Below are 12,881 nucleotides of genomic sequence, written 5' to 3'. Positions count from 1 at the left end.
TTAGTTCCCAGCATAGCTAGAGAACTGACCACTGTGTGCTCTCATGCTTAGTATGGTCAGTTTTTTAATGGGAAAGCAGAGGGACTGGCAGGAACACCAGGGTATTTCACATAAATAAAGCAATACAAAGAGAACAGAATACTTTTTCATACAAGTACATGGTACGGCACATATGAAAAAGTACACATGTAAGGCACATATAAGGAATATGAAATGTTGGGTTTACATACTCCGGAGGTTCTGTCCCAAGTAGGCACTAACACTCTAATGCCTGTATAAGACCCTAGCAGGGAGCCAAACAATCTGCTAAACTGTTTCTGGATTGTGGGAGGAGACCAACATAAACCTACAGAAGACATTCCATTCACATAGACATAGATGTCCAATTCTGAATGTCGTCTCTTTCAGAACAAGGTGTTGGCAATGTTTGGATGGGATTTGTAAAGGTGAAGTTTGTAGCCAAGTGTTTGGATAAGATGGTTAAAAGCTAAAATAAAAACCGCTTTAGATGCAACCCTTACATGCAGTGCCAAGCTGGCCCCTGCAGTGATACCTTTTTGCCATTAGATGTCCTCAATGTTCACAGTTAAATGGCACCAGAGTCATTCAGCCCACTTTCTTTGTGCTTTGGTTCCAGACTCTGCAATATTGCACTGCAATAGCTGAATTTTATTCTTTATTTTAATGTCTAATAGACTATAAACAGAAAATACAGAGTTTCATTTGTGACCAGTGATTGATATGTAATTGATTGATATGTAACTGTCTTTTACTTTTAGGAGGAATTTAAAGAGATGATTGAAGATGCTGGCTTTTTCAAGGTGAACTATCACAATCTAACATCAGGTGTTGTTGCCGTTCATTCAGGTTTCAAATTATGATCCAAAATGCAAGAAACCATAAGGAACAGAAACCACACCACTGTGCAAATACAAAAAATACTCCTCGTGTAATGTATGCAGATATATTTGCTTAATAGAATATGTAACTTATTTTTGTATAAAATATTGATTGCTGTAAAAATTTGTACTTTAATAAAATAAACCAGCTATATGTGTGGTTGCAAGCTTTACATGCTTGAACATTTTGGTAGTTTGAATGCAGGAATAATGCAGAATCCAGTTTTTGTGCTTAAAGTGGTTGTAAACCTCTGACATGAAATATGAACAAAGCATCCCTCTGCGTGCTTGTCTCAATCAAGAGCACAAAGTTTCATTCTGCCTGTTGGTTCGTTCCTCTGCTATCTGTCTGACAAGTTTTTCCTGACACCAAGAGAAAAAGGTGACAGGAAAGTAACCTCAGCACACAGTGTGATTGACAGCCTCAGCTCTGCTCCTGTGTGAAGGGGTAAGAGTGTCTTCCCTCCAATCGGCTGTAGAGCTCTTCTCACTGAGCTCTGCAGTGAGTAACTTAAATTCCCTGCACCCTTTATTCTGAAGCTCAGACGAGCTGTATAGATCCTGCACTTTAAACCTCTGAACAGAAGACTACAGATAAACGGGTACAATTTATGTAGGAGGATTTGTTTTTAATTTGTGTATTACCTGAGGCCAGTCACTTCACTGAGTATACAATGTTCAGCATAAATGAGTACTAACCCTTTGGAAAAGTAAGATTTTAATCCATATCTCAATGAACACAAGAACAATTTCCAAATTTTTTACAAAACTGAGTTTTATTGAACATTTGTTTAGCTCATTACATGAAAGTAAGGTTAATAATATAACTTGGATTACAAAATCTTCAGTTTTACTCAAATTATTTCATACAAAAATAAATACACCCCACGACAAAAACTACTACATCTAGTATTTTGTATAACCTTCATGATTTGTAAGGACATTCGCCTAGTCTTCTAGGCATGGAATGAACAAATTGGTGACATATTGCAACATCAATCTTTTCCATTCTTCAAGAACAACCTCTTTTAGAGCCTGGATGGAGAGTGATGCTCAGCTTGTCTCTTTAGAATTTCCCATAGGTGTTTGATTGGGTTCAGATTAATAGACCTACTTGGCCATTGAATCACTTTCACCCTGTTCTTCAGAAATGCAACAATGGCCTTGGATGTGTGTTTTCGATCATTGTCTTGTTGGAAAAGCGCACAACGACCAAGGGCACGGAGTATGGTAGCATCTTCTCTTTCAATATAGAGCAGTACATCTGTGAATGAATGAGACCATCAATGGAATGCAACTCCCCAACACCAGCAGCACTCATGCAGAAGGACACTTCCACCACCATGCCTCACTGTAGGTACCATGAATTTTTCTTTGTTCTCCTCACCTTTGTGAGACCATACAGTTTTGAAGCCATCAGTTCCAAAAAAAAAATTATCTTGGTCTCATCACTCCAGAGTACAGAGTCCCAGTAGTCATCTTCTTTTTCTGCATGGGGCCCTGGCAAATTCTAGGTGGGCTTTTTTGTGCATGGGTTTTAGGAAAGGCTTCCTTCGTGGAAGACACCCATGCATGCCATTCCTCTGCAGTGTATTGTGTCACAGGAAACAATCACCCCAGTTTGGCTTTCTACTACTTTAGCTAACTGCAGTTAACTTGCATGGCGATTTTCTTCAACCCTTCTCAGAAGACGCTCCTTTCAAGGTCCTTTTTGGATGGCCTAAACATCTCTGTGAGATGGTTGCAGTTCCATCATTGTTAAATTGTTGAATTACTTTTGCTACTCTATTCTGACTGATGAGTAAAGCTTTGCTGATCATCTTGTAGCGTTCACCTTTCTTATGTAAAGAAATTATTTTCTTTCTCAGGTCTTATGATATTTCTCTTCCATGCGGTGCCACCATTTGTGACCGCATGAAGATACCAGAGAAAGATTCGGCTGCACTCCACAGCTGGGATAAGATTATGAAGTTCCTTTATTCATCAAGAAGAAACAAAATATGGTTGTACTTTGTTAGTACCCTGTAAAGCACCTTCATCCCTATTAAACATACAACTGCAGAGTTTTGCCCATTGGGACTTTAGATGAAGCGCCACACAACCAGTAATGAAAACCTAGTACAAGTTTGAGTATATGCCAGCAATAAAATGGAAAGAGTGTCATAATGCCAAACAGTTGGCTGAAGTATACAAATCCTTTACCATTGGTACATATAGTAAATGTGTCATGGCATCTGTGGTGGTCTGACGGTTTCGTGTGTTCAGTCTCACTCTTCAGGGGTTGATGCATAGACCTAATCTATAAAGTAAAATGGTTAAAAAAAATATCACATAGTAATGAACATGGAATGTATCAGGTAGATTGGAATCCGATTAAGGGATCCATGCTCACAAAAATGCAGGATGCTGCATGCCAAAATCGTGCCGGCAACCACCGGAGACGTCTGTCCCGGGAGCTGTGGGTAAAAGTTCCAAAATGGGCTGGCAGCGCAAAACAGGACCGTCCAACATAACCTGCCAGAAAGAGAGTGTAAATGGGCTTTGATGTGCACAATTAAAATAAATAAAATGAAAAATTATGGAAAGGTAAAAAATCAGTAAGGAAAAAAAAATGTAAATGATAGAATAGCCAAAAGTGACCACCTGGTATAATTAGGAGTGGTGAATGTGACCTGCACAGCGGAATTAAAAGAATCCACATGTGCAACTAAATGTATTGATTTATAATGTATAAATGCAACTTGGTGAGGCAAAGCATAGGGGATGGGGTGGACACAGAGGGCAGATCTCCCCTATGGTTCTCCATATATTTTTTAACACTTTTCTTGGCAGAGATTTCTTCATCCACACCAATCAGAATCTGCTGTGTTCTTTTTTTTTTTTTTTGTTCAGCCCATGGGCTAAATGAAAAAAAAGAACATTGCATGTATGCCCATCATTAGAAGTGGGTGGATGCTGGGAGGTCTAATGGTGGGCATATCACACACTTTCTGGCAGAGACTCCCCCCCCCCCCCCCCACACCCCCAGTCCCACCGGGTAACCCGAGACTGCAGCCGGTGGTTCCGCCAGCTGACAATAGAGCTGATTGGAGACCAGAATGGCTCCAATCATCTCTACGGCCTAAGATACTGAAAGCTACGAGCATTTAATGACTTCAGTTTCACCAGATATAAACAGCGCCATTGGGAAATTGGGAAAGCATCTGATCACACCAATCTTGGTGCGGTCAGATGCTTTAAGGGCAGAGGAGAGATCTAGAGACTAATAGACCCCAATTTTTTTTAAAAAGAGTACCTATCATTACTTATCGCTATCATAGGGGATATTTAGGGATAACAAATAAAAATTATATAAAAAAAAAAAAAATGAAAGGGAAGTGGTGTCAAAATGCAGTAAAATGAAAAAGCAAAATATATAATAATAAAAAAAATTCAAGCACCCCTGTCCCGGGGGTGCGCAGTTTTAAAGCATGTCATGTTTGGTATCTATGTACTCAGCATAAGATAATCTTTTATATTTTATCAAACAATTGGGCAATATATAGTGTGAGCATTACATTTTAAAAAAGTTATTTTTTTCCCCAAAAAAATTACGTTTGGAAAATCTCTGCGCAATAACTCTGCTTAAAAAAAATATATAATGTTTGTGGGTTCAAAGTAATTTTATAGTAAAAAAATAATAATTTTTTCATGTAAGCAAAAAGTGACAGAAAAGGTTTGGTCTTTAAGTGGTTAGAAGAGTGGGTGATGTGTGGCATAAGCTTCTAATATTGGGCATAAAATGCCAGGACATTTCAAGCACCCCCCAAATTACCGCTTTTTGCAAAGTAGACACCCCTAGCTATTTGTTGAGAGGCATGCTGAGTTCATGGAATATTTTATATTTTGCTACAAGTTTTGGGAAAAATAGAGTTTTTGTAAGAACTTACCATAAAACTCTTTTCTCTGAGTCCTCCGACAGTCGCAGCCTTTCATACCGCCTTCACGAGTGGGTAATAGCTCCCTCTGCAGGAGAAAGCTAGATAGTTTTAAATATTAATAAAAAACTTTCTACACTTAGGCACACCTCCAGGGGGGCCGTCCCTCAGCCATTATCCTGAGCCAGTTACCACTGTCCTTCAGTTTTGTAGCAAGCAGTACTGGAAGACAACAACCCCAAGATCCAAAAACCAAAGGGGCGGGGGCTGCGACTGTCGGAGGACTCAGAGAAAAGAGTTTTACGGTAAGTTCTTACAAAAACCCTATTTTCTCTTATGTCCTCCGACAGTCGCAACCCCTCATACAGCCTTCACGAGTGGGACGTCCCAAAGCAGTGCAGGTGTGAGGGGTGGGAAGATGCAACCTACCGAAAAGGCAACGTATCAACCAGGCCAGAAAAAAAAAAAACAACTGAGCCAACAGGGCAACAAAAGCTCAAACAGGAGCTAACCCAGAATAAGAAAAAACACCCTATGAAGAGACAGAAAAAACACGTCTCTTCAAATAACCGCCGCACTCAAAACCTTGCGGCCAAAGGAAGCATCCAAGGATGCCATCACATCAAGTTTGTAAAATCTTGTGAAAGTGCACAGACGAACAGGTCGCCACTGTGCACACCTAAGCCACAGAAGCCTGATGGCGAAACGCCCAAGAGGCACTGACAGCTCTAGTAGAATGAGCCCTGACAGGGAAAGGAGGAACCTGGCCCTTGATTGAATAGGCCTGAACAATCAAATGTCTGATCCATTTAGAAATGTTCGCCGCGGACACAGACGAACCCTTCTGAGGTCCCTCAGGAAGGACAAACAGGGAATCAGAGTTCCTAAAAGACTCTGTGGCAGACAGGTAAACCCTGACCGCCTGGACCACATCCAAGGAATGCAAGGCAAATTCCTTGGGATGTTTGGGCTTCGCACAAGACGAAGGCAACACAATATCCTCATTGAGGTGTAAAGTCGACACCACCTTTGGGAGAAAAGACTGATTGGGTCGCAAGACCACTTTATCCCTATGAACAACCAGATAAGGCGAACGGCAAGATAGAGCCGCCAACTCATACACCCTGCAAGCAGATGTGATAGCTACCAGAAAGGCAACTTTCTGGGAAAACACAGGCAGAGGTATTTCTCTGATGTTCTCAAAGGGAGGCCATTGCAAAACAGATAACACTAAATTCAGGTCCCAGGGAGGCAAAGAAGCCTTCCTCGGAGGAGCCAGATGCCGCACCCCCTGAATAAAGGTGCATATCAAGGAATTAGTCGCCAAGGGACGCTGGAAAAGAATGGCTAAAGCCGACAACTGACCTTTTATCGTAGTCCGTGCCAAAGGCTGATCCACACATTCCTGCAGGAAGGCCAAAATCCTTGCCACCAAAATGGAGCGGGATGAAACCCTTGCGACTCGCACCAGGCAATATACGCCTTCCAGGTGCGATGATAAATTTTTCTAGAGGTAGCTTTCCAAGCCTTCAATAAGATAGGAATGACAGCATTTAGGAGACCCTTGTCTCTCAAGACTTGGCATTCAACAGCCATGCTGTCAAAGCCAGAGACTGTAAAGCAGAATGGAAGATCGGCCCTTGAGACAGAAGATCGTCTCTCAGCGCAAGCCGCCAGGGAGGCTCGACGACCATCTGCACGATGTCTGCATACCAAGACCAACGCGGCCAGTCTCGTCCAAGGCCGCATCACACAGGTACATTACGGCCTGCGTCACTTGATCCACAATGTCAAGAGCAGTTGGAGAGGCCGATTCCGCCACCAGGGTACACCGCAGCACCCTGGACCATTCTGTGACAGCCTGAGAGACCATCACCGAAGAAACACAGGATTGAGCAGGGAGCCCACTACCAAGTACATGTGGCAGAAAAGCATCTCCAAACGCCTATCTGCCGGATCCTTGAACACCGGGGGGGGTCCTCCACAGGCATTTATTCAACCTAGAAACAGTGTGGTCCTCCTTAGATGACACCGTCCAATGCTTGTCTACAGGATCTGCAAAGAGATAACGGTAGATGAACCGCTTGGGCACCACCAGAATATGTTTTATGCGACGCCTTTGGTCGTTCACTATTTCATGAAACTCCTCGGGACAGGGGAAAACCTGACCCGACTTCTGGGCTTTGCGGAACCCGAAGGCAGCCCGCTTACTTGACTGAGAGGGCTCATCGTCAAGATTTAAAGTTTCCTTAATAGAGCTAATAAGTGCATCCACTGCTGCACGTTCTCATGCCGCCGTAGAGGAAGACTCTTTCTCCTCCCCATTGGAATGTGAGGACTAGGACCCCTCCAGGGGGACATTGTCCATGGCAACCAAATCAGAAGACTGGGAGGGCATAGGCCGTTTTTGAGAGGTGCGTTCAGACATCAGCAGATCCACTTTGGATGCCAAAGTCGCAAGAGCAGCAGATAATGAGGCCATGGAAGAGGATTCAGGAGTTCCTGAAGCACCAACCAGGTCTGTGGGGAATTTGCTATCCTGGGACTCCTAGAGCGCTGGCCCTCATAAAACGGCGGTTGCCGCAAAACTGCACCACCCGTGGAGACCCCTTAGAAACAGCAATAGCCACAAGAAGAAACAGTTTTTGCATGAAAATGCCAGAGAAAACAGTAAAAATCACCCCACAGTGTCCCAGTGTACTTGCCACACGCTGTTAAGTGAAAAGAGGAAGTGACCTCACGCACTAGAGGCTTATGCCCACCCGGAGCCACAAAAAAATGGTGCCTGATAGAAAACATATAGGAGGAAGCACTGGCAAAATGGCTGCCACCCTTACTAGGCGGTCAACCACACGCAAGATGGCGCCCAAACCAGTGCCAAAATTAGGAGCTAAAATGGCTGCTGCCCACACAAAAGAGGCCAAAACAGCCTGCCCTCACCCAAAATGGCGACCGGGCGAACGGCGCCAAGGAGAGAAAAAAATACATGCGCTGGAACCCACAGGGAACTCCAGAGAGCACCCCCGGGATGTACTAAGCCCCCACACCCCCCAGTCATGGCAGTATGCACCGCAGAGCGCCCCCAGTAGGGGCAGGGAGGAAGAGGGCCGTACCCTTCGGCCAGGAGGGGGATACCACAGAAGCTGCTATGTACTGCCATCCCCTAAGAGTGGGCCCACAGAACACCTCCACAGATAATAGCCCCCGTTATGGGGACCCAGGGGTAGGGGTAGTAGCACTCACCAGTCCAGCGAACACAGGCACCACTCTGATACGTAACACCTCCCACCCAGAGTAGGGATGCTGTCAGCCAGGAAGGATGCTAGCAACTTACGGGCATTCCAGCGTTGAGACATCCCGGCGAAGAAGACTCCACAGGCTCGTCCCATCTCAAAGGGCACTGTCGTTGCGAGGCCAGGGCGCACCAATGACCTGTGATGCTCGGTGGCAGGCTGGACTCCATAAGGATCTATATTATCCAGTGCAAGGCCCAGCTCTGCTGTCGCTTGTAGCCTTCTCCTGACGCTAGGCAGCATAAAACTGAAGGACAGTGGTAACTGGGTCAGGATAATGGCTGAGGGACGGCCCCCTGGAGGTGTGCCTAAGTATAGAAAGTTTTTTATTAACTTTTAAAACTGTCTAGCTTGCTCCTGCAGAGGACGCTATTACCCACTTGTGAAGGCTGTCTGAGGGGCTGTGACTGTCGGAGGACGTAAGAGAAATGACAATTTATTTTTTACACAAAGTTGTCACTAAATGATATATTGCTCACACATGTCATGGGTATATGTGGAATGACACCCCAAAGTACATTCTGCTGCTTCTCCTGAGTACAGGGTTACCACGTGTGTGAGACTTTTTGGTAGCCTAGCTGTGTATGGGACCCCGAAAACCAATCACCACCTTCAGGTTTTCTAAGGGCGTAAATTGTTCATTTTATTTCCACATCACCAATCACAGTTTTGAAGGCCCTGAAATGTAATTTTTTACACAAACTTGCCACTTAAAGGATATATTGCTCAAACATGCCATGGCTAAATGTGAAATGACACCTCAAAATACATTCTGCTGCGTCTCCTGAGTATGGGGATACCCCATGTGTGGGACTTTTTGACAGTCTAGCCGCATACAGGACCACGAAAACCAATCACCGCCCTCAGGCTTTAGAAGAACGTAAATTGTTGATTTCACTCCTCAATACCTATTACAGTTTCGGAGGCCATGAAATGCCAAGATAGCACAACCCCCCCCCCCCCAAATTACCCCTTTTCGGAAAGTATACACCCCAAGGTATTTGCTAAGAGCCATTGTGAGTATTTTGCAGTTCTCATTTGTTTTGGAAAATAAAGAAAGAAAAGGAAACATTTTTTTTTTTCTTGATTCAATTTTCAAAACTTTGTGACAAAAAGCGAGATCTGCAAAATACTCAACATGCCTCTCAGCAAAAATGTTGTCATTTTCCCAAAACTTGTGGCAAAATATAAAATATTCCATGGACTCAACATGCCTCTCAGCAAATAGTTTAGGGTGTCTACTTTCCAAAAACGGGTCATTTGGGGGGGGGGGGTTGTGCTTTCTTGGAATTTCATGGCCTCCACAACTGTGATAGGTAGTGAGGAGTGAAATCAACAATTTACACCCTTAGAAAGCCTGAAGGCGGTGATTAGTTTTCGGGGTCCTGTACGCGGCTAGACTGCCATAAAGTCTCACACACGGGGTATCCCCATACTCAGGAGAAGCAGCAGAATGTATTTTGGGGTGTCATTTCACATATAGCCATAGCAATATATAATTTTAATGGCAAATTTGTGTAAAAAAGAAAGATTTTTTTTTTGGTCATTTTTCAAACACCTGTGACGAAAAAATTAAATATTCAATGGGCTCAACATGCCTCTCAGGAAATTGCTTAGGATGTCTACTTTCCAAAAAGGGGTAATTTAGGGGAGGGGGGGGGGGTTGTACTGCCCTGCCGTTTTAGCACTTCAAGAAATTAGATAGGCAGTCAGAAAGTAAAAGCTGCGTGGGGGGGGGGGGGGGGCGTGGCTGACTTCCGGGATGTGAGGAGCGTTTTCTCCTAGCTCCGCTGCCGAACATTGATCCGTTGCCTAATCCTGTGTCATCCGGGGTCTGACTTACCTGCTACTTACCTCCTTTGACTCCCTGACTGATCCTGCAGCCGACTGCGATGGTGAAGTACGGCAGAGACAGGCCGGTGTCCCCTGCAGACCGCGATCCGGGTCCCTCGGCGCAGGCCCAAGATGGCGCCCGATACTCTCCCACAGGCAGAGCGTTCGCTGAAGCCACGCAAGCGTCGTGGCTGGGTGACAGTCCGGAGTGGCCGGCGCTTTCGCCTGGTGCCCAGAATGGAGCGAAGCCTGCGGATCCACGTCCCTCTCAGGTATCGGAGCCCACCCTGTCCCAAATTATGGACGCCATTAAGACCTGCCAGACCTCCCTTACGTCCCACATTGACGCTCTCAGGGTCGACTTCTCCCTACTTAAAGATGATGTTCATAAGCTCAGACAATGGGTTACCACTGCTAAACAGCGCATAAGCTTGGTAGAGGATGATGTTTTCCCTCTCCCTGCGGCCATTAGAAATATACAGGTGGAGCAGAAGGCTCAGGCGGCAAAGCTGGGGGACATGGAGGACCGCCTGCGCCGCAATAATCTTCGCTTCCTGGGCTTCCCTGAAGGGGCTGAGGGCAGGAACCCTGAGGCTTTTGTGGAAACATGGCTGAAACAAGCGCTGGGCCTGACACCTTCTCTCCACTTTTTGCTATAGAAAGGGCTCATAGGGTCCCCTTCAAGGCCCCGGAAGCCAGGCCTAGACCCTTACTGGCACGGATCCTTCATTATAGAGACAGAGACTCAGCTTTGCGGAGGGCCAGGGAGTTGCCGGATCTCCGCTTCAACAATGCTGTCATTACTATTTTCCCGGATTTCTCGGCGGGCACGCAAAAGCAAAGGGCTGCGTTTGTTCATGTCAAGAGGCGTCTCAGAGAAAGGCAGCTACCATACAGTATGTTATATCCTGCTAAGTTGCGTGTGGTGTGTGGGGGCAAGACGCAATTCTTTTTGGATCCTGCGGAGGCTGATCAGTGAGGGCATCAGAGGGCGGTGGGTTTTACTCCTCCTTCCCCTCGATTGTGGTACTGTTCACGTGCTGGGGATGCTACCTATGCTGCGGATCCTTTTATTTGCCTGAGGGATGTATTCTCCTGACTGTCTATCCCGGATGGTAACTTTACTATGGTCTGACTATATGGTGGCATTCTAGGAACACTTCTTATGCCTGGTTCTCCACTCATTCTACTCACTTGGTTTGGTTTGGGGTTCAAGCTCGGGCAAGTTGGGGCTACGGGCAGGGTGGGGGTTTGTTTTTTTTGTTCGGGTCTGGTTCATACCCTTCACAGGTGCTTCATATGTCTCCTATTTACTGTATACTGATGTTTCCCACTGCAGCTGCTGCACTGCCCCCTGTTGGTCAATCGCTGGGAGGGCTCAACGGACTGGGACTGGTATCTCTCTTGTCATGGCTGTGGACAATTTAACTATACTCTCCTGGAATGTCCGGGGGCTTAATGACAAAGTGAAACGGTCCTTGGTTTTTAACTACTTGCACAAATATAAGCCACACGTGATATTTTTATAAGAAACACATTTAACAGGGTCCAAAGTTCTGGCCCTTAAGCGGGCGTTTTCACTTAAATGCTTGGTGAAACATGTTGTTACTGATGTCTATGGGCGCTATGTCATTGTTTTGCTGCAACTTGATAATGTGGTGTATACTTTCTTGTCTGTTTATATCCCACCTCCATTCACTCTGGCATTTTGGGACAAGGTGATGGCTCAGCTACTGCAGGTGGCTGAAGGACCCCTGCTGATAGCGGGGGATTTTAATGCAGTGATGTCACCTGCCCTGGATAGGTATCCGGGGGATGTATCGGCTTCCTCCTCTCTTGCGGCTTCGGTTTGAAAATACCAGCTGGTGGACTGCTGGAGGTGGAGGAACCCGACTGGTAGGGAGTACTCTTGTTACTCGGCCTCCTATAAGACTCTTTCCAGGCTGGATCTGTGTTTGGTCTCCCATGACTTGCTTCCGAGATTATTGTCTGTCTCCTACTTGCCCAGGGCCATATCGGACCACTCTCCTATGCTGATTAGGCTTAGCCGGTTATAGCTTATGGCGTCTGAGCCCTCAGTGGCTTAATGAAGAAATTTTTTTCAATATCACTGCAAAGGAGATGGCTCACTTCTGGCTGGTCAATCAGGAGACGGCTTCCAGTGCTATTGTGTGGGATGCCTTTAAGGCTACCATGCGGGGCTTGATGGCTGGTGTGATTAAACAACTCAGGGAGGATAGAGCCTGGCGGGTGGAATCTCTCCAATCAGAGGCGACTAAGGCTGAAATGGAATACATCAAAAACCCCTCCTCGGCTAATTACTCCCTATGGCGGGATAGTGCTCGACAATTGGATCTTGTTTTAATAGAAAAGACTCAGAAAAAATTGCTCTACCAAAAGCAACGAGTATTTGAATACGGTGATAAAAATAGTAAGATTTTGGCGTATCTCTCTCGCTCTGAGCATCCGGTCACGGCCATTTCTGGTGTGTACGATGGCCAGCATCGATTATGTACAGAGGGTACAGAGATAGCGGGAGCCTTTATAGATTTCTTTAGGTCTTTATATTCGTCTATGGCCACCTACTCTCAGGCAGACTTGAACTCTTACTTGCAGGATATCCCGGTGGTGACGCTTGAGGCGGAAGATAGTCTGTCTCTTGAGGACCCTATTGCTGCTGAGGAGATTGCGGCTGCGATCTCCTCTTTTGCAGCCAATAAAACGCCGGGGCTGGACGGCTTTCTGATTGAGTGGTACAGAGCTTACTCGGAGGCCCTGATCCTGCGACTGTCTAAGATCTATGCTGAAGCCTTTGAGAATGGGACGCTCCCGGCCTCCCTCTGAGAGGCTTTGATAGTGTTGATACCTAAGCCGAACAAGGACCCGAATTACTGCAAGTCATATAGGCCTATATCCCTGATTAATGTTGATATTAAGAT

General features: G+C 45.5%; 1 protein-coding gene across 1 annotated transcript in view; it reads left to right on the top strand.

The window, feature by feature from the left end:
• Window positions 1-1,036, top strand: part of COQ5 (coenzyme Q5, methyltransferase) — a 43,900-nt gene extending 42,864 nt beyond the window's left edge. The window contains exon 7 of the mRNA XM_082269653.1: window positions 780-1,036. Coding sequence (XP_082125779.1) covers window positions 780-881 — 102 coding nt within the window. The 3' untranslated portion in view covers window positions 882-1,036. The remainder of the gene's footprint in view (window positions 1-779) is intronic.
• Window positions 1,037-12,881: the final 11,845 nt, after the last annotated feature.

Source organism: Pelophylax lessonae, assembly GCF_965119305.1.
Source record: "Pelophylax lessonae genome assembly, chromosome: 1".
NCBI classification, from domain to species: domain Eukaryota; kingdom Metazoa; phylum Chordata; class Amphibia; order Anura; family Ranidae; genus Pelophylax; species Pelophylax lessonae.
Note: the sequence above shows the minus strand (reverse complement) of the source record. Positions and strands in the feature narration are given on the sequence as shown.